At 44.8% G+C, this 21,548-nt stretch overlaps 1 protein-coding gene across 2 annotated transcripts in view; it reads right to left on the reverse strand.

The window, feature by feature from the left end:
* Positions 1-21,548, reverse strand: part of LOC119972433 (NEDD4-like E3 ubiquitin-protein ligase WWP1) — a 291,224-nt gene that overhangs the window by 103,525 nt on the left and 166,151 nt on the right. The window contains exons 3-6 of one of the 2 annotated variants that reach the window (XM_038809115.1): positions 19,208-19,346; positions 16,761-16,885; positions 12,785-12,922; positions 12,612-12,678 (exon numbers count right to left, since the gene is read on the reverse strand). In XM_038809115.1, the coding sequence (XP_038665043.1) occupies positions 12,612-12,678; positions 12,785-12,922; positions 16,761-16,885; positions 19,208-19,346 (469 nt within the window). The remainder of the gene's footprint in view (positions 1-12,611; positions 12,679-12,784; positions 12,923-16,760; positions 16,886-19,207; positions 19,347-21,548) is intronic. The other variant, XM_038809116.1, reaches the window with a different exon arrangement.

Consider the following 21,548-nt stretch of genomic DNA (forward strand, 5'->3'; position numbering starts at 1 on the left):
ATCGAGGTGCGTGAACCAGTTAATGGTCTGGCTGTAATCAACCACCATCCGGAACTTTTCCCCGGTCTTGACGACCACCACCTGAGCTCTCCAGGGGCTATTACTGGCCTCTATGATTCCCTCACGTAAGAGCCGCTGGACTTCGGCTCTAATAAATACCCTGTCCTGCAGGCTATACCTCCTGCTGCGAGTGGCCACGGGTTTGCAGTTAGCGGTGAGGTTAGGGAAGAGTGGAGGGGGGTCGATTTTTAGAGTTGCTAAACTGCATATAGTGAGAGGGGACAAGGGTCCGCTGAAGCTGAGTGTTAGACTCCTGAGGTTACACTGAAAATCGAGTCCGAGTAGGAGAGGGGCGCAGAGGTCTGGGAGTACATACAATTGGAAGTTGGAGTAGTTGGCGCCCTGTATCGTTAGTGTCGCAATCGTGCGCCCTTGTATCTGGACCAAGTGCGACCCCGAGGTGAGGGAGATAGTTTGCCGTGCTGGAAATATCGTGAGCGAGCAGCGTCTTACCAGGTCTGGGTGAACGAAGCTCTCAGTGCTCCCGGAGTCGAAGAGGCACGGTGTTTTGTATCCGTTGACTTGAATGGACATCATGGAGCTTCTGAGGTGCTTTAGCCGCGACTGGTCCAAAGTGACTGCGTGAGCTGCGGGTAGTCGGTGGCTTGGTCAGCGGTGCTGGAGCGGCCCCATGATGACTGTCCACGGAGGTCGTAGTCGTCGATTTGCATATTGGGTGATTGCCAAGATGGTGGCCCCCGTTGATCGCACGTGGCGTGCGTCGAGGAAGATGGTGTCCAAGATGGCCGCCCCATTGATCGCATGTGGCGGGAGGAGGCGGAGTCGGCAAACACGCTGCCACATTGTGGGGTCTACGGGCCTGTGCGTTGGAGGGGTGATTGTTCTGGATAGCGTTCAAGTTTGAGGTTTTGGTTTTAGCCAGGCATACCTTCACAAAGTGTCCTTTCAGTCCGCAGCTGCTGCAGGTCGCATTGCGGGCCGGGCAGTGCTGCCGTGGGTGTTGGGGCTGGCCGCAAAAGTGGCACGATAACCCTCCGTGGTGGGCGGGTGGTCACACGGCGCAGGCCTGGGGCAGTTTCTGGTGGGGGGTCCACGATGGGGTCGCGCGGTCGGCTGGGAACGATTTTAAACTTTGAAAAGGTTCTGGGCCCCTTTTTCGAGGAGACGCTGGCGCACATAATTGGACTGGACCCCTGCAACATACACATCTCATACACGGGGCAGCAGGGTAGCATGGTGGTTAGCATAAATGCTTCACAGCTCCAGGGTCCCAGGTTCGATTCCCGGCTGGGTCACAGTCTGTGTGAATTTATATTATACATTCACCACATGGGTGTAAATTTGGATGAAAATGTGAAAAGGAGAATAAAAAATTTTTTAAAGAATAAAGAAGTAATGTTTTGCTGGAATTGAAGATCTCTATTTTATTCTGCTAAGTTTTGATCCCCAGGTCTTTATATTATTTTTCTGTCGTCACAGCTTTGAGCATTGCTGCCATCACCTTCTTTAGGAACATAGAGCAGATTTTACAGATCCTGAATGTTAATGGTATGTTAATTATATTGTTAGGATACAAAGGTGATGGGCATTGCTTAATTGAGTACTTGGAGCACATTTTATGTTACAGTGCTCTTTAAATGGGCTATCAACTGGTCGAATTAGGTTTTATTTTATAATTAGCTAATTCAGCACTCAAAAGAGTAAGCTCACTCTCTCCTTGTGGAAGATGCTGGAAGGAACAGCCCCTGTCAACCCAGATGTCTGATGGAGGTTTTCCAGAGATTACGCCGCTAAGGGACCAGAGTCTTCACCATGTGGCTGAGCCAGGAAGCTGACTGACTGGAAAATTGCAGCTTTCAATTTTCATCTGATCACTGATCTTGGGAGAATCATGGAATCTTCAGTGGTCTACATGTATTTCTTTTCTACCAATGAATCTTCAACTGCAATGTTCGTTCATCAGACACATCTGTATGAATGAATAGAGCTTTGAAGAGATGCTTTAGATGAAGGAACTTCAATGCAAAGAACTGAATAAATTTCCAACACTAACTTGTTTACATTCCCAGCAGAGTTGTCCAAAGGCTGAGATGCCATTTATGGCTCGTGGATGTGCTGCAAGCGCTTAGTTTGCATGCCTTTGTTAAATTCTCATTTTAAATGATACAGAATGTGTTCAAATAAATAAAAGAGTATAAATAGGGAGACTGCAGCAATACCTTTATGTTAATCCCGCTCCCCAGTGTGCACCGGCAATCTATTTTTTCTGCCAGGTGTACAACTTCAATTATGACCTGCAGCTCTTGTTTATAGATCTCCATATTTCCATCTTTTACCATGAACTAATCAAAGTCTGGACTATTGTTACCTCGCACTCGAACTCTCTCCCATCAGGAGTAGCAGCTATTGCCGGAGAGCCGCTACTCAGGAATCCGCACCTCCGTACGGTTTCACGTGGCTAGTGGAAGAGAGGGCTCAGGCTGCTAAAGTGACCAGAGTTGGGGACATACTGGCGGAGTAGTGGGTTGGATGATGCCAGAACAACCTACACATTACACATCTGATGTCCAGCTCATGACCAAAAGCCATCCATTGCCTTAAAACAGTGGTGCTCCTACCTGCATGCACTTGAAGTGTTGAGGTGTGACTCAAGCAAATGGTGGACTCCCGTCTGAACTGACCCCCATTAGGACAAACTTCATTCACATTGTCCACAGGTCCCAAAGTCACCGTCATGACCTGAGCCCCATAATTTGACCATCTCACGGAAATTCCCTCGTGACTTTTCATTCCACACAGGGGGAATCAGTTGTCCAGGATTTGCTGCAGACCCTTCACTTCCTCATCCTCAGCAATCATCCTGACACACCGTGGCGTTCTGTCGTGTCATGTGGAGGTGACAGGAGCCCCTAGTGGAGGGCTCTCTGTGTGGTAGTCCTCCCCTTTATCATCAGGGATTTGATGTGGAGGGTGTTGCACGCAGCAGTACCATGCAACAAAAGTTCATGGACTCCCAGGGTATTTTCTGCGGCCTTGAGGAGTCGGTGTTCCATGTTTATATAAATTGTGTGAGATTGCAACTCCTTTTCAAAACTTTTAAGGGGCTGTTGCTCAAAGTTTGGTTGCATTTCAGCCTCACACTCTTGATCTTTGGCCACCTGGTGCAGAGAGAGGTGTGCAGGGTGAGGATCTCAAAATTTTGCCTGCTCTTGGTCCTGGCCATTAATAGATCCAGGCAGCAGGCAGTAATAATAATCTTTATTAGTGTCACAAGTAGGCTTACATTAACACTGCAATGAAGTTACTGTGAAAATCTCCTACACTGAGGGACAATTCAGAATGTTCAATTCACCTAACAAGCATGTCTTTCAGGACTTGTGGGAGGAAACCGGAGCACCCGGAGGAAACCCATGCAGACACAGGGAGAACGTGCAGACTCCTCACAGACAGTGACCCAAGCCCGGAATCAAACCCAGGTCCCTGGCAGTTGAAAAGGTCATCCAGCCCGACTGCTCCTCTACTTCAACTATATACACAGCCAGGTTTCTCTGAAGAGGGAGCACGGGGTGTCACTAGTACGCTTGAGGTGATCCATGATCTGCAGGCACCATAGAGTCTGGAGTCCATCATCAGCCCCCGAAGCAACATTCTAATTTGTTTACATTTGTTTACATTCCCAGCAGAGATGCCATTTGATTTCCATTTGTTCCCATTTCTTTTGTTTTATTTTGTTATTTTTTGTCCCTGGACGCATAATCGGAATGCACCTTTTAGCAGTGGACTTAAGCTGAGGCAGCTTGCTAGTCAGGATGGTGTGTTCCAGGATTTAATTTTGGGTGTGTGTAGAAGAGGGGCGAGTTGACTTCCGGTTGCGGTGATGCGGAGCTAAGCCGCACGTTCGGTAGCTCCCGCTACTTTCGGTCTTTTGGGCTCTTTTAAGGGCCCGTTGTGGTGCTGGTTGGACTTTTCCCGGTGTGGGAACACATCCACTGCGATTTTCTGCCGGTGGATGGACTGGACCAGGAGCAGAGCAGTAAAAAAATCGGCTTTGGAGCAGAGAAAGGTGCAAGGCAGGAGAAACAAGATGGCGGCGGGCGGGGAGCCGGCAGCGTGGCAGCAGTGGGTGCAGGAGCAGCAGGAGCTGCTTCAGCGCTGCTTTAGAGAGCTGAAGGCTGAGCTTTTGGAACCGCTTAAGGCCTCGCTGGACAAGCTCATGGCAACTCAGACGGCTCAGGGTGCAGAGATCCGTGAGTTACGGCACAAGGCCTCGGAGAGCTAGGACGAAATCCTAGGCCTGGCAGTGAAGGTGGAGTCGCAAGAGGCACTCCACAAGAAATGGCAAGCGAGGCTGGAGGAGATGGAGAATCGCTCCCGTCGGAAGAACTTGCGGATCCTGGGTCTCCCGGAGGGGCTGGAAGGTTCGGACTTGGGGGCCTATGTGGCCGTGATGTTGAACTCGTTAATGGGCGCGGGGTCATTCCAGGGGCCCTTGGAACTGGAGGGTGCCCATTGAGTGCTGATGAGGAAACCCAAGCCGAATGAGCCGCCCAGGGCGGTGCCGAATGGGCCGCCCAGGGCGGTGCTGGTCCGTTTTCACCGCTTCGTTGACCGTGAGTGTGTGCTGAGATGGGCGAAGGAGAGGAGCAGCAAGTGGGAGAATGCAGAGATTCGGATTTATCAGGACTGGAGTGCGGAGGTGGCAAAGAGAAGGGCTGGTTTTAATCGGACAAAGGGAGTGCGTCACAGGAAGGGGGTGAAGTTTGGCCTGCTACAGCCGGCTCGCCTCTGTGTCACTTACAAGGACCGCCAGCTCTACTTTGATTCCCCGGAGGATACCTGGGCCTTCGTCCAGGCAAAGATGTTGGACTCGAACTGAGGACTGGGGGGCTGGGTACTGATGTACATAGTCCGGAGGCTTTGTCCTCCATGGTATCCTTTCGTTTTTCTATTTGTGATTGTTAATGTCTTTTTGCCTTTTTTTTAGCTTTTTCGCGTTTTTGGGGCTCTTATTTATTCATTTTGGTTCTTTCATGTTTTTTCACTGGTAGAGGGCTGGGGAGCTGTTCGCGGGCCCACTGGGTCACGCGCCCTTCTTTTTCCCACGTGTTGGGTCGGGGGGGGGCGGGGTCTGAGATGGAAGCGCAGGCTTTCTTCCCGCGGTGGAGGAGCAGTGGGCGGGATCGGCACTGGGTGGGGGGAGTGGTGGTTGTGTTGCACTGGGGAGGGTCATTGGGGTGGCGGGAGCAGCCGGGGTCAGCAGGAGTCGGCTGACTTATGGAAGGGATTGCGCAGCTAGGGGGGGGCCCTAGCTTGGGGGGGGGGGGGGGGGGGGGGGGGAAACCGGGTTGCTGCTGGAGGGGCTGAAGGGGAACAGCTGGCGATGGGGGAAGTTGGGAGGGGGTCTACCACCGTGGGGAACGGGCCTGGGGGGTTTTGTGGGCACGTGGTGAGCCGAGGGAGAGTCATGGCTGACCGGCGCAGAGGACGGGGGAGGAATTCTCCGATTCGGCTGGTCACATGGAACGTGAGGGGGCTGAATGGGCCGGTGAAGCGGTCCCGGGTCTTGGCGCACTTGAAAGGGCTGGGTGCAGACGTAGCCATGCTCCAGGAGACTCACCTTAAGATGGCGGACCAGGTGGGGCTGAGAAGAGGCTGGGTTGGGCAAGTGTTCTACTCGGGGCTAGAATCGAGGGGTGGCGATTTTAGTTGGCAAGAGCTTGTCGTTTGTGGCGTCGGGTGTGGTGGCGGATAGCTGTGGCAGATACGTAATGGTGAGTGGTAGGCTTCAAGGGGAGTGGGTGGTTCTGGTTAATGTGTACCAGAATTGGGACGATGCAGGTTTCATGCGGCGAATGTCGAGCCGGATTCCGGACCTGGAGACGGGGGGCTTGATCTTGGAAGGGGATTTAAATACGGTGCTGGACCCAGCTCTGGATCGTTCGAGGTCTAAGACGGGCAAGAGGACTGCGGCGGCCACAGTGCTGAGGGGGTTTATGGATCAGATGGGAGGGGTAGATCCTTGGAGGTTTTTGAGGCCGGGAGGTATGGCGTTCTCCTTTTTCTCCCGTGTCCACAAGGCTTATCCCCGGATTGATTTTTTTGTACTCAGCAGGGCGCTAATCCCTGGGGCTGGAATTGACCACACACTAGCCCAGGCAGTCATGACATAAGTTTCCTATAAAAGTTTTGTCTTTTTATAGAACATACAATGCAGAATGAGTCCATCGGGTTTGCACCGACCCACTTAAACCCTCACTTGCACCCTATCCTCATAACCCAATAACCCTTCCTCACCTTTTTTTCGACACCAAGGACAATTTATCATGGCCGATCCACCTAACCTGCACGTCTTTGAACTGTGGGAGGAAACCGGAGCATCCAGAGGAAACCCACGCAGACATGGGGTGAACGTGCAGACTCTGCACAGACAGTGACCCAGCGGGGAATTGAACCTGGGACCCTGGCGCTGTGAAGCCACAGTGCTATCCACTTGTGCTACCGTGCTGCCCTTTAAATGCCCCTTTAAAGCGATGCCAATCAACAAATTAGTAATATTGGTACTCAAAAGAGTATAAATAGGGGAGAGCTGGGATACTGGGTGCGAGTGATTAAAGCTGAGATACTGAACAAAGTCAATAAGCCCTCTTTATAAAGAAAAGCTCTGGGTCTTGGTTTCAACTTCACCAACCGGCTTCAATCCTACTAACATTGCATTCCTGAGTTCAATGTAACTGTTCATCCAACTCAGCGATGTGTATATTTATTGTTTAATTGTATTTTTGTTCTTTGTAAAGAAAATATTCACAATAAAAATACCTGCCACCAAAAGTAAATGACTAGTCTTAAAAAGGCAGAGTATACAAATTCAGTCCTAATTGGCAGATAGACATGAGAATTCACCCTGCTTAACATCAGTGCAGAATTACCGCTTCGTTTCTCCTTGAATTACTCCTCCGGAAAACTTGAGAAATTCTTCAACTAACAGACTGTGACCAGTTAAGAATTTGGAACAACTTGGGATCAAGTTCTTTACAGCAATAATACTTTATGCAATAAATATTTCCACTTTGACTGCAGCCATGATTAAACATGACAATTCATAAATAGACCAGCCATAAAAACACTACCACAGCAAGACAATTTTGCAATAGCTGCCAAGCTATGAACAGTTTAACATGAAACAGGGATAATCCTATGTCTAGTCTCAGCAACTGAAAAACACCATAATTGTGCAACCCGAAGATCGCCTTTTCCAATTCTGAAGTATTGTGCTCAAAATGTTTTTTAAAAATGAAAATCTTCAATCTTTTTCTTTCATTAATAGAGAAGAGAATTTAACTTATAATTTTCAAATATTTTGCAGTAAAAAAACAGAAACATTCCCCCCCCACCCCGTGTATATATTAGTGATCCCGACCATTATGCAACATCCATCATCTGTAAAGTACAACAGCTAACAATATGTGGCATTTCAAGTTTAAATGGCACATTTAATCATTCAACTGGTTACAGCACATTCCTTTGTTATTCTATCCATGTACAAATTGAAACAGAACTTGTTTCCCGCAGTTTTTCCAGTGTTCTAAATTACAATTTGATACAACGTTATTAAATACGTTTTCAATTTGAGGTACACTTGGGGACCCGAAAGATTCTAAGATTTTTTTTTCTTCTTGACTTAATAGCACATATTTTCCATTGCTGCATAATGATAAGGTTGCTTAAATTCCCATGAGTAGCTGACATGTCTTTTGAAAGGTAGGGTACTCTCTAAAGGTCTCTAGAAGTAAATCAGTTTTTGCAGGAAAAAATTGAAAATCACTGAGTCTGAAATAAAAAAAACAAATGCCCCTCTTGCTGCCAGCATTGGAAATATGTTGACATTTAAGTACCGGTGCGTGTTATGGAGCTATACTTCAGGACACTGTTCTTTTGCATGCTAGTTCTCAGCTTCGTTCCCATGCAGCTCATTCCATGATCTGCCTTGCTCTCATGTCTGTACTAGGTTAACGAAGAATTAATTTCAAGCTACGAGAAGTAGAGTTTACCTAAATTTTTAAAAAGTTAAATCATTACGTAAATTTCAATAAGCATCTCACATTTACCCTAAGGAAATAAATGATGGAAGGGAACAGGGGCTAAAAAAGATATCCAGCGGGGAATAATTAACAAAGTCAGGAATACAATAATAAAGAATCAAATATAGACAGGCACAGATTTATTGAAGATGTTAAGAAAGAGCAACGTTTCAACAAAAAGCAAAACTGGAGGAAATAAATACAGTCCAAAGGTTTTTTTTAAAAATTGGAGGACTGGCATCCAGTGAGGATGATATTGATCGACAGCAACAGAATATAGATATGCAAGCAGTTTGAGGAGAAATGTGGCAAATTAAATTTAATATGAAGATGGGAGATGTGATGCATTTTGGCTGAAGGGATAAGGCAATATAAACACAATAGCATCGTTCTACAGTGTCTGGGAGCTAATGTGCATAAATCTTTGAAAAGTGGCAAGACATATTGAGAATGGTTAGCAAGTAGACAGAATGGTGCTTTTCATAAATTGAAGTGTACAAAAGCAGGGAAATTATGCTGAACCTTTATAAAGCTTTGGTTAGGCATCAACTAGAGTCCAGTTCGGGTCACCACACTTTTGGAAGGATAGGAGGTCCTTAAAAGAGGGAAGAGATTTACTAGAATGGTTCCGGGAATAGGGAATTTTAAATACAGGAATAGGGAATTTTAATTACAAGGTTTGGGTGGAGAAGCTGGGGTTATTCTCCTTAGAGCAAAGGAGAAATGTGATAGAGTTGTACAAGATTACGACAGGTTTGGGTTGGTAGCCAAGGAAATATAATTCCCTGATAATAGAAGGACCAGGGAATACAGATTTACACACCGAGCAATAATGACCTGGAACCCATTGCTCATGAGGTTGGTGGAAGCGGAGACAACCAATGATTTCAAAAGAAAATTAGATGGGTCCTTGAAGGGACTTGCAGGGCCATAGGGATTGAGTGGAGTGAATAGGACTGACTGATTGTTCTATGGGGGCCAGAACAGATGTGATGGGCCAAATGGCCTCCTTTTGTGCTGTAAATGATTCTATAACAACAGACAAATAAACATGCTAATGGTACAAACAGTAAAAGGATACAAAGGCACAGGAGAAAATTAAAACAACTAAATTAGAAGAAAAAATACTCAAGCCATACAGATCTAGAACATCCCAGTTTTGATTTTCAGTATGTGCTGAATTTAGGATTGCTCCTCAGTGCCTCAGGGTGGAGCATTACAACTGGACCACTACCCCATTAAGGCATCAATTATTTTGGGAGAACGGGAGGTTATAGAACATAGAACAGTACAGCACAGAACAGGCCCTTCGGCCCTCGATGTTGTGCCGAGCTCTACTCAAACCCACGTATCCACCCTATACCCGTAACCCAACAACCCCCCCCCCCCCCCCCCCCCCCCCCCAACCTTACTTTTTAGGACACTACGGGCAATTTAGCATGGCCAATCCACCTAACCCGCACATCTTTGGACTGTGGGAGGAAACCAGAGCACCCGGAGGAAACCCACGCACACACGGGGAGGACGTGCAGACTCCGCAGACAGTGACCCAGCCGGGAACCGAACCTGGGACCCTGGAGCTGTGAAGCATTTATGCTAACCACCATGCTACCGTGCTGACCAGTTATGGCCAGTTTCCCACCATTGCTCAATCTGTATAACATGTATATCTGTAACGTTAAATCTACTGGCTGAAATTTGACATGGCTTTCAGCTACCTGGTTGTCAAGTGCCATATTTGCCTAAAACATTTCGAACTGCAACAGCACTTTCTGTCCAAATCTACTGTCTATTTCAAGATCATCAGAGAAAGTTAGGTAGAGTTCCAATAACTTCATCAGCACAAATAAGTCAGTTTTCCCTCCTTCATGAGCAAAGACACATATACACAGCTACCTTCGTCTCAAGTTCTAAATGGAGGGGCAGCACGGTGACACAGTGGTTAGCATTGCTGCCTACGGCACTGAGGACCCGGGTTCGAATCCCGACTCTGGGTCACTGTCCGTGAGGATTGCACATTCTCCCCGTGTCTGCGTGCTTATTCCTACACCCTCCAATATGGTTTCTTCTACTCCCACTGTACTAAGAATGCAAAGTCACCAACAACACCTTGTGCTATTGCAGCCAAGGCTTATCTATCTCTACTCATCTTTCTCAATTCCTTCAAAACTGTTAATCATCCCATTCCAGCTCAGAAATTGCCACATGTGATTTAGACATCGAGTTAAAAGAGTTAGTATATTGTGGAAATATAGAGAATGCTGCTAGCTAGAATTCATGTTGAATTCAGGTGATTTAGCAGTGCAAGCAAGCAAAGTAGACTTGTTAGATGAATTGGATATTCTGAATTCTCCTTCAGTGTACCAAAACAGGCGCCGTAGTGTGGCACTAAGGGATTTTCACAGTATCTTCATTTTAGTGTTAATGTAGGTCTACTTGTGACACTAATAAAAATTATTTAAAAAGTAGATTGTTGAATGTAAATTATTTCATTTAAAAGTAATATACACAACTCTCACTGAAGGAAATGCATTGTTCCTGTATGGTACAAAGTTTAATTAGCATTAACTGAAGTGGAGCACAATCGGACTTATCCTTCTAGGGACCAAGCCTTCAGCAATCTATTTCTACATTTAGGAGCTCTCTCCCCTTCATGACATTGCTTGGTCACTAAAAGGAGCAGCTGTGAAAAATAATGCGCACCCAGCCAGAGTCAGGTAAGTACGCAGAAGCTGTGGATCAGGGAATAAACTGAAGAAGATGAGTCTTAAAGTAGCTGCACTTAAACTTCAAGGAGTGCCGTGCTAGATATTCCCTATGAAAACTGAGACACAAATCTGCAAGATCCATTTCCACAATTCTGGGGATCAGACAGCCTGGTCATCCTCATCAAGAAGAACAGTAGGGAATAAATGATGTACAAATTACAAAGTAGATTTCTTTTGTCCAAAAGAAGCTTTAGCTGTGCAAATTACAAATGAGTTTTTTTTTTAAACCACAGGCTACAATCATATGCCTCCAACGAAAGTAATTTTGATTTCGGTGATAGTGTAAAATGGGTGATACCAATTCAGCCATCTGTTATCCATCCAATAATTTCCATTGATTTAAATAGAAACAAAAGTTGGAAGAGATGTATAACAGGCAGCTGAATCAATATTACCTGTTTCACACCATCACCAAAGTTAAAATTACTCCCAATGATTTATATGGCCAGTGAGCATACAAATTCCCAAATGTCTCTTTATAAAAATACAATGGAGGCAAGCAAATTTGAATGTCGGGGATATAGTGGAATTAGGATAATGCACAGTAAGTTAGGAATTTCAAACCAGAACTTCAGGTTTCCATACAGATCAAACCACAAAGCTGACTAGGAGGCATATCCACTACTATAACAGACTATCAACAGGGAGTGACCAATAGAATGCTCCATCAAGCAACATTCTTAACAATCATTTCACGTAATTCATACAGATGTAAAAATCAATTGCAAATTCAGTGTCATGAAACCACACCCCAAACTACCAAGGTTAGTAGTTTCCATCGCACATCATGCATACTGAGAAAATAAAAATATTCCAACACTTCCCTATATATGAAGCAATTTGACCTGACAATTTTTCCATTTATACTTTACTGACTATATTTTGTCTATCCGTTTACTAAACAAATCTTGCAACAATTTAGTGTGACTTAAGGCTGTAATGTTATTGCAAATTTCTAGTTCAAACTTGTTTACATTTTGTCTATTTTTTCCCTGTAGATAAACTCTTACCCAAACACCTGCTCACAATTTAAATAAGTGCAGAAATCATTCTTAAAAATCGATTTCTAGTTCCAAACCATCAGCGTTTTTATGTATTTTCAAGGCATTTCTTAAAAGTTTTTAAAGTTGACAGTTGCAAATATGAGAAAAGTTATGTTGCTTTTCAAAATACTAGATCACGATATGAAAATCGCTTATTGTCACATGTAGGCTTCAAATAAAGTTACTGTGAAAAGCCCCTAGTCGCCACATTCCGGCGTCTGTTTGGGGAAGCTGGTATGGGAATTGATCCATGCTGCTGGCCTGTGATTTAGCCCTGTGCTAAATCAGCCCCTAGATATACTAATTCATTTAGCACAGGCCTAAATAGCTGGCTTTGAAAGCAGACCAAGGCAGGCCAGCAGCACGGTTCAATTCCCGTACCAGCCTCCCTGAACAGGCGCCGGAATGTGGCGACTAGGGGCTTTTCACAGTAACTTCATTTGAAGCCTACTTGTGACAATAAGCAATTTTCATTCATCATTTCATAATTACACGGTACAAATGGCTTTGGTACTTTGGGTATTTTCATAGTAACTCAAACATTTCTCATTTTCTGTTCAGTTACATTAATGCATACATTTTTTCCAGATTTCCCAACAAGAGGATTCTGCAGCAATTTATTTTCACCTCTGGAAATCACATTTAAAACAGCCGTGTCTCAGTCAGGAATGTGGCTACATTTCAACAAAGTCTTTACATACCTTGTTCTAGCCCTTGTTGAGGATTCACCTCCATTTACATGGATGGCATCTCCATTCTGCTGAACTTCTGTGAAAAACAATTTCAGTTAAATAGATATATTTTGACTCAAAAATTATCTTGAAATAAATATACATTTATTATACCAGTCATCAGACTAGTGACTGTTACTCACTGGTTGCTGGTGCTGTGCCATTTGGTACAGATTCCTGATCTACTGTCATACCATCGAGGAAAACAGTCAGGTCACCTGTTTGTACAACCCCGTTTTTATTTTCCAATGCGAGCTTCAATACTTCTTTAACATTCTCCACTATTCAAAAACAAAGTGGGGATTTTAAAATAAAATGTTGGTTGTTTATAAATGTACAGCAACAGACTTAATTGAGTAATCAGAATTATAAAATATTTTATTTTTTGTTGTAGAAAACCAAAACATTACAAAGCACATTCAAAAGATAACAGAGAAATTTTAGATGTTAGCAATAAATAATCATAATTAATACAATGCCAACGTCATTACTAACAGCAATAACTTGTATTTATATAGTTCCAGTAACATAGAAAAACACTCCAAAGTACTTCAAAAGGAAAACAAATAAAAAGGACGTTAAACCAAATGAGGGGTGACCAATAGCTAACATCAAAGGTGGATTTATGTAAAGTCTTAAACGGAAAAAGGTGGAGAGGCAGAGATTTTTAGAAAGGAATTCCTGAATGCGGGCAGCACAAGGCACAACTATCAATGAAAGGCCAATAGAGGTGAATGTAAAGGATGCAAAAGTCAGAAGGACAGAATTGAAGGAGGAGGAACTGTAACTGATGCTGGACTGCTTACAACCTAAGATTGCCTCCTGCAATTCTTTGGCGATCACCCGCTAATGGGAATTATTGACCACTTCAGGAACTCTATGTTACTGGTCATGATTCGGTGAGACCTTGCATGGCTGAAGAGACAGATCCTAGTGCCGCATCTTCACCTGCACTCTTGGCAGGTTTTTCCCAGTTGTTGGGTCAGTCCTTGGACTCTAGATCGCTGGAATTCCTTTCTCAGGCTCTTTTTCCGGGCCTACTCTTGTCACCAGCTGTCCTCGAAAAATTCTATCCTTTCAATCAGGAGGTTCCTACAAGTTGGTCTCTTCTGAGCAAGGGTCTCCCAGGCATTAACGTCCATGTTGCATCTCTTGAGGCAAGGCTTCAGGGTGTCTTTGAAGTGCTTCCTTTGTCCTCCACTTGTTCGGGAGCCTTCCTTGAGCTGGGTGAAGATGATTTATTTTGGCAGTTGGGACTCTGACATCCTAAGCAGGTAGCTGGTCCGACAGAGTTAATCACAAATTATCATGGCCTCGGTGCTCTTGGCTCCTTCAAGAAGACTGCTGTCAGTACACCTGTCCTCCCAGCTGATGTGGAAAATTTGTCTCATACAATGTTAATGGTACCTCTTCAGGACCATGAGGTGACATCTGTATGTAGTCCAGGTTTCTGAGCCGTATAGAAGAGTTGGGAGAACGTCTGCCTTGTACACGAGGATCTTGGTGTCAGCGCGGATGTAACGGTCATCAGAGACTCGTGACCTTAGGCATCCGAAGGAAGTGCTTGTGGATTAGATACGATGTTGGATCTCCGCATCTATGTGAGCCTTACAGGAGAGGTGGCCCCCCCAGATAGGGAAATGTCACACGTTTGGTTGGGTTTCTGCGCTGATCTTGATTAAGGGAGAGACCTGGTCTTGTCCTGGGGTGGGTTGGTAAATGACTCGAGTCTTATTGGGGTTGAGGTTGATTCTTTGGTTTGCTTCCGCGAAGACGCCAAAGCATGACTCTGAGAGAGTGGAGATGGTAATGTCATCCATATACTGAAGGGTCCCAGGTTCAATTCCCAGCTTGGGTCACTGTCTGTACGGAGTCCGCACGTTCTCCCCGTGTCTGCGTGGGTTTCCTCCGAGTGCTCCGGTTTCCTCCCCACAAGTCCCGAACGACGTGCTGTTAAGTAATTTTGACATAATGAATTCTCCCTCTGTGTACCTGAATATGGCAACTAGGGGCTTTTCACAGTAACTTCATCGCAGTGTTAATGTAAGCCTACTTGTGACAATAAAGGTTATTATTAAGTAATGTCAGTGTCATTTTTTTCTTGGATTTCAACCAGTCCTACTCTCATCCCTCGAGCATCTCGACAACAAGGACTCCTAACTCAAACTCCTATTTATTCACTTCAATACCAAAATCCCAGCCAAACTCATATCAAAGCTCCAAACCCTAGGACTTAGCTCGTGGGTCGGATTTTAAACAACAACGAGTCAGAATACAGGAGGGAGATAGAGAACCTATTGGAGTGGGGTAAAAACAACAATCTATCCCTCAATGTCAGCAAAACTAAAGAGCTGGTCATTGACTTCAGGAAGTGAAGTATTGTACACAGCCCTGCCTGCATCAACGGAGCCGAGGTGGAAATGGCTGACAGCTTCAAATTCCGAGGTGTGCACATCACCAACAATCTGTCCTGGTTCACCCACGTCGCGCTATGACCAAGAAAGCACAACAGCGCCTATATTTCCTCAGGAAACTACAGAAATTCGGTATGTCCATATTGATTTTACCAACTTTTACAGATGCACCACAGAAAGCATCCTATCTGGCTGTTTCACAGTCTGGTATGGCAACTGCTTGGCCTAACACTAACAAACTACAGAGAGTCATAAACACAGCCCAGTCACACGAACCCGCCTCCCATCGTCTACACCTCCCGCTGTCTTGGGGAGGCAGGCAGCATTATCAAAGGCCCCACCCACCCGGCTTATTCACTCTTCCAACTTCTTCCATCGGGTAGGAGATACCAAAGTCTGAGAACACGCACTAACAGATTCAAAAACAGCTTCTCTCCCGCTGTTACCAGACTCCTAAACGACCCTCTTATGGACTGATCTGATCTCTTCACACATCTTCTCTACTGAGTGGGACTACATTCCTGTAGCCTTCACCCACCTGTGTCTATGTATTTACATTGTGTATTTTATGTTTGATGTAGAGATGCCGGCATTGGACTGGGGTGGGCACAGTAAGAAGTCGTACAACACCAGGTTAAAGCCAAACAGGTTTATTTGAAATCACAAGCATTCGGAGCATAGCTCCTTCATCAGGCGAGTCATGTTTACCGTATGTCTTTTCTTTTCATGTACGGAATGATCTGTCTGAGCTCTACTCAGAACAATACTTTTCACTGTATCTCGGTACACGTGACAATAAACAAATCCAAGTCCATCCTGTAGACGATTGTTCACTCCATTGGGGAGTTTGTTCTTGACAAGGTTAAGAACAGTGGCCACGAAGATGCAGAAAAGAGTGGAGGCAATGACACATTGCTGCTTGATCCCAGTCTTGACTTCGAAGATCTCTCTTATTTCCGTCGGTGAGGACTGTCGCCGACATCTTGTCGCAGAGGAGTATGTTGATAAATTTCTCTGGACAGCTGGCTTTTGACAAGGTCTTCCATAGCACTTCCGATTGACTGAGTCAACAGTCTTGGTCAGATCAATGAAGGCTACATAGAATGATTCATGTTTCTTCTGGTATTTCTTTTGAAGTTGTCGAGCAGTGAAAATCATATCTGCTGTTTCACGGTTTGGTCGGAAGCCACAGTGGCTTTCTGCAAGGATTTCTTCAGAACTGGGAGATGTCGGCTAGTGAGGATTTGGGCAATGATCTTCCCGGTGATGGAGAATACGGAGATTCCCCGGTAGATCCCACGGTCTGCGTTGTCTCCTTTCTTGAAGATGGTGGTGATAACGGCATCTCTAAGGTCGGCAGGTATTTCTTGTCTGACCCATATTTTCAGCAACAGCTGATGGAGATGACGGGTGATTTCATCTCCTCCTTCAAGTTTGAAAATCTCCACTGGAATCCTGCCCACTCCTGTGGCTTTTCCATTCTTCATGTGCTTATGGTTGCTTCCACTACGTCTATGCTACCAAGGTACCCAATTCAGAAAGACAGAGCTAAAGGAGGAGGAACTGTAACTGATGCTGGACTGCTTACAATACAAGATTGCCTCCTGCAATACAGCCTTTCCGTGACAAGCAATCCTACAAGGCAAATAGATCTCAGTGGTACAGAGTAAGGAGCTATAATGCTTAAGTTAATTGTAAAACTTACATTTTCTGTTGTGCAATTCCAAAGCTTGACTGATGTCTAAAGTGGCTTTCCCTAATAAAGCGTCAGATTTTAACGTATGATGGCTCCAGATTTTAAACTCCAATTTGGTGTGTGGTGTTACGTTCCTGCAAACAAATAAAAAAGTTTACTAACTTATATGTTCATGTGACATAATGAATTCAATCCTATCTTAATTCATGGTTATTTAGCACTGCTGCCTACGGCACAGAGGACCAAGGTTTGATCCCGGCCCGGGACACTGTCAGGGTGAAGTTTAGACCATAAGGCATAAGACATAGGAGCAGAATTAGGCCACTCGGCCCATCGAGTCTGCTCCGCCATTCAATCATAGCTGATATTTTCTCATCCCCATTATCCTGCCTTCTCCCTGTAACCCCTGATCCCCTTATTAATCAAGAATCTATCCGTCTTAAAGACAGTCAGTGATTTGGCCTCCACAGCCTTCTGCGGCAAAGAGTTCCACAGATTCACCACCCTCTGGCTGAAGAAATTCCTCCTCATCTCTGTTTTAAAGGATCGTCCCTTTAGTCTGAGATAGTGCCCTCTGGTTCTAGTTTCCCCTACAAGTGGAAACATCCTCTCCACGTCCATTCTATCCAGGCCTCGCAGTATCCTGCAAGTTTCAATATGATCCCCCGCATCTTTCTAAACTCTAACAAGTACAGACCCAGAGTCCTCAACCTTTCGTCATACGACAAGTTCTTCATTCCAGCGGTCATTCTTGTGACCCACCTCTGGACCCTTCCTTAGCTACAGGCCCCAAAACTGCTCACAAGACTCCAAATGGGGTTTGACCAGAACCTTATACAGCCTCAGAAGTACCTATCTGGTCTTGTATTCTAGCCCTCTTGACATGAATGCTAAAATTGCATTTGCCTTCTTAACCGCCGACTGAACTTGCACGTTAACCTGATCAGAATCGTGAACAAGGAATCCCAACTCCCTTTGTGCTTCTGATTTCCTAAGCAATTCCCCATTTAGAAAATAGTCTTTACCTAAATTCCTCCTTCCAAAGTGAATAATCTCACACTTTTCCACACTGTATTTCATTTGCCAGTTCATTGTCACTTTCCAACTTGTCCAAATCCTTCTGCAGCCCCCTTGCTTCCTCAATACGACCTGTCCCTCTACAGACCTTTGTATCATCTGCAAACTTAGCAACAGTGCTTTCAGTTCCTTCTTCCAGATTATTAATGTATACTGTGAAATATTGTGGTCCCAGTACAGACCCCTGAGGCACACCACTAGTCACCGGTTGCCATCCTGAAAAAAGACCCCTTTATCTACACTCTCTGCCTTCTGCCAGTCAGCCAATCCTCTATCCATGCCAGGATCTTACCCTTAACACCATGGGCTTTTAACTTATTTAACACTCTCCTATCTGTCACCTTGTCAAAGGCCTTCTGGAAATCAAAATAAATCACGCCCACCGGTTCTCCTTTGTCCAACTTCCTTGTTATCTCCTCAAAGAACTCTAACAGATTTGTCAGACATGACCTCCCTTTGACACATTCTCCCCGTGTCTGTGTGGGTTTCACCCCCACAACCCAAAGATGTGCAGGCTAGGTGGATTTGCCACGCTAAATTACCCCTTAATTGGAAAAAAATAATTGGGTGCTCTAAATTCATGAAAAAAAATAATTTATGGTTATTCTGAAAGATCATATGCATGCACTATGGTTGCATTAAACATTTTAACATAACAATCGACTCCTGTAGCACCTAAACAGAGTTCTTTTTCTGGAAATATTTGAAGTGGCATTTTGACAATGAAGATGTAGCTGATACAGACTGCTTAAAGGGACAGCTCAATACTTTACGATCAATTGCAAACTAGTGAGGTTAAAAGTGAATATATTTTGTTACTTAATAGCCCAGATATTAGATTTCTTCTCCTCAACAATATTCAATTTGCTGCAGAAAGCCAAAAAAGCCTTGCTGAAAACTAGGAAATCTGCATAAGAACATAAAGTTCAGAGTAAGAAGCATTTGGCTCCTCCAGCCCACTGTCTATCATAGGTTACCCCCACCCTGTCTTCAGCCTGTGTTTTCTCTGACTTGGGCACTTGAAGATTGGCACAGCTGAGGTGAAACTGCAATCCTGCTGTTTCTAACAGTGCTGGTTGGGAAAACCCCAGGATACTGCCTGCCAGCGAGGCTACTGAAACAACTTAGTGGGAAAAGAGACCGAATTCCAATGCCAGCAAACAAAAAAAATCCTCCTGAGTTTTGTCCCATTTACACATAATTTTGCCATTTTGCCCTCACATAATTCCAAAAAAATAAATGTTCCAATTTGTACAGAGCCATTCATTGTGTTACTTTGTAATCAGTTCGGAACATATTCATGAAGTTATATTAGAAATTATTACACATTGAAAATAATGCCATATAAGGTTAATTATTCGTTTCATAATTGTGCTTACATTATTAAGTGCTCATCCCATTTTGGATTGGAAGAACTATGTGACTTTGCAGATTTCTTTAGTTCTCCGTCTGCTGATAATTCCACATAGATTGCAGTTCCAAACCAATTCTTTCTTCTTTTTAGTTTTGCAGAAGCAACTATTAAGTAAAATTGTGGTACAAATTTAAGTAAATGCATATAGTACATCTCTTAAATCCCCCAGTAGATGGAATAGCAGCTGTATCAAACAAATCCTATTTGGTCTGTATCATACTGATCTGTGTTATCAAATATTTAGCAATGAAAAAGTCTCAATCTTAAATGACCTTCGTGCCACATTCAAATCTCTAAAACAGTTCCCCCATTTAATTTGAAAATACATATTTTTGCAAAGCCACTACTTTCATCCAGCATATATTAATATCTTATACTGCAATTGTTTCAAAAAAAATGTTAGATCTACATCATTTTAAATTCATAACACTTTTCTATGAATAGTAATAAATGCAAACATCATCAGTAGTCCATTGTCCGTTGAAAATAATTGGGATTAGCATTCTTCTACTGAAACCCTTGTTTAACGTAATTGCAATTCTGAAAAGTGCAACTTTAAATAAAACAACATTGATCAAATCAGACTTTCCCATTAGAACAAACGTAAAAGCTGCAGTTAAGTTCTGTGGGACCTCGCTCATCTGAAAAAAACCATTCAACTTTATATATCAGTAAGCTAAAATACTTTACATGGCTGAATTCCTATATTTCTAACTGAAATAACTTTTAAAATAACATCAATTTAAAAATATAAAAGAAATATGTTGACTCACTCAATTTATCTCTGGCTTACTGTCTCCCCAATCCTCAAGCTTGTCATCTCTTCCATTCCCCAACCCTCCGTTTGTTGCCTCTCTTGTCTGCTGCCTCTCTCGTTCCCCTAACCCTCCAGCTCACTACCTTTCATTTGAGTAAGGGATAGCGCGATGAGCAGTGAGGGGCTGGCAGAGCAGCTTCAAGTTGCAGGATGTGCAGAGGTAGTGCAGAAACTGGAGAGGCAGTGAGATGGAAGCTCAACAGTAGCCAGGAGGACTGGTGTGAGGGAGGGTCAGCAATAATAGGATGCGAGCCTGGTTGACTGTGAGGATAGCACACCACTCGTCGTCAGGATCCACACTGAGGATCAAAAGGCGGGTTGCAGGTGCAGTGGAGACCAGCTCACGTGTGGTTATGACACCCACCCGATATGGAGACTCGAGGCAGTCAGCATCGGGGTCGGTTCCTGCATGTCTTGTTGTACCGAGCGGATACTTCTGCGCCGTGTCTGGGATCGCTGGCTGATAATCGGTGGAGTGGATCTGCAGCAGGCCGCGTAATGGCCAGGCTTCCCACACTGTAGGCATCGCCGTCCTTTGGCTGGACATTGCCGCTTTAAATGGGCGGATCCACATTTCGGACACGTCATAACGCTGGCGTCAGCGCGTTCTGAGCGGCAACACGCATGCGCAGTGCAGTCGGCCGATGTATGCACCTGCGCATTAGGGTTTTCGGCCTCGTCGTCCACCCGGTTGTGGTGCACATGCGTAGGGACCCGGGCAAAGCGCGCGAAACGGCCACTCTCCTCAATACTCAGGCCTTGCAGTTTTGCGATGAAATAATGCAGAAACCCGTTCTGCCTCGTGCGAGGCCGGTTTTGCAGTTTCTGCCACCCTGATGTGGGGGTAACAATTCTTGGCATGCTCATGGACTACGCACTTCTCAATAGCGATGGAGCAGGTTAGCTGTTTGATTTTGAGGAACTGCTGCCGCAGGGAATCGGAGTGGACCCCGAAAATGATCTGATCCTGATCCCGGATCATGGAATCAGCCGTCGAGCCATAATTACATGACTGCACCAGGATGCGGAGATGGGTCAGGAAGGACTGAAAAGGTTTATCCTTATCCTGAAGTCTCTGTTGGAAGATGTACCGTTCAAAGCTCTCATTACTTCAATGTCGCAGTGGCTGTCGAATTTTAGCAAAACTGTTTTGAACTTCGTCTTGACTTCGCCATTGGCAAACGTAAGCGACTTGTAGATATGGATGGCGTGATCCCCCCGCGGTCGAGAGAAATAGCGCGATCTTCTTTGCATCCAATGCTGCCTCGAGGTCGGAGGCCTCGATATACAGGAGGAAATTTTGCTTGAAGATTTTCCAATTGGCAGCGAGGTCGGAGATGCGGAGGAGGCTGGATGTTTTCCATTTCGCTGGATGGCCTCTTGCTGGTCATTGCAGATTCACTCGAGGTAGGTTCAGCGGGATTAATAGCACTCTGGTACCATGATGTGTTAGGCAGGTTGGTTCGACGTCGTCTGCAACTGGATGCAG

The sequence above is a fragment of the Scyliorhinus canicula genome, chromosome 10, assembly GCF_902713615.1.
Source record: "Scyliorhinus canicula chromosome 10, sScyCan1.1, whole genome shotgun sequence".
In the NCBI taxonomy this organism is placed as follows: Eukaryota; Metazoa; Chordata; class Chondrichthyes; order Carcharhiniformes; family Scyliorhinidae; genus Scyliorhinus; species Scyliorhinus canicula.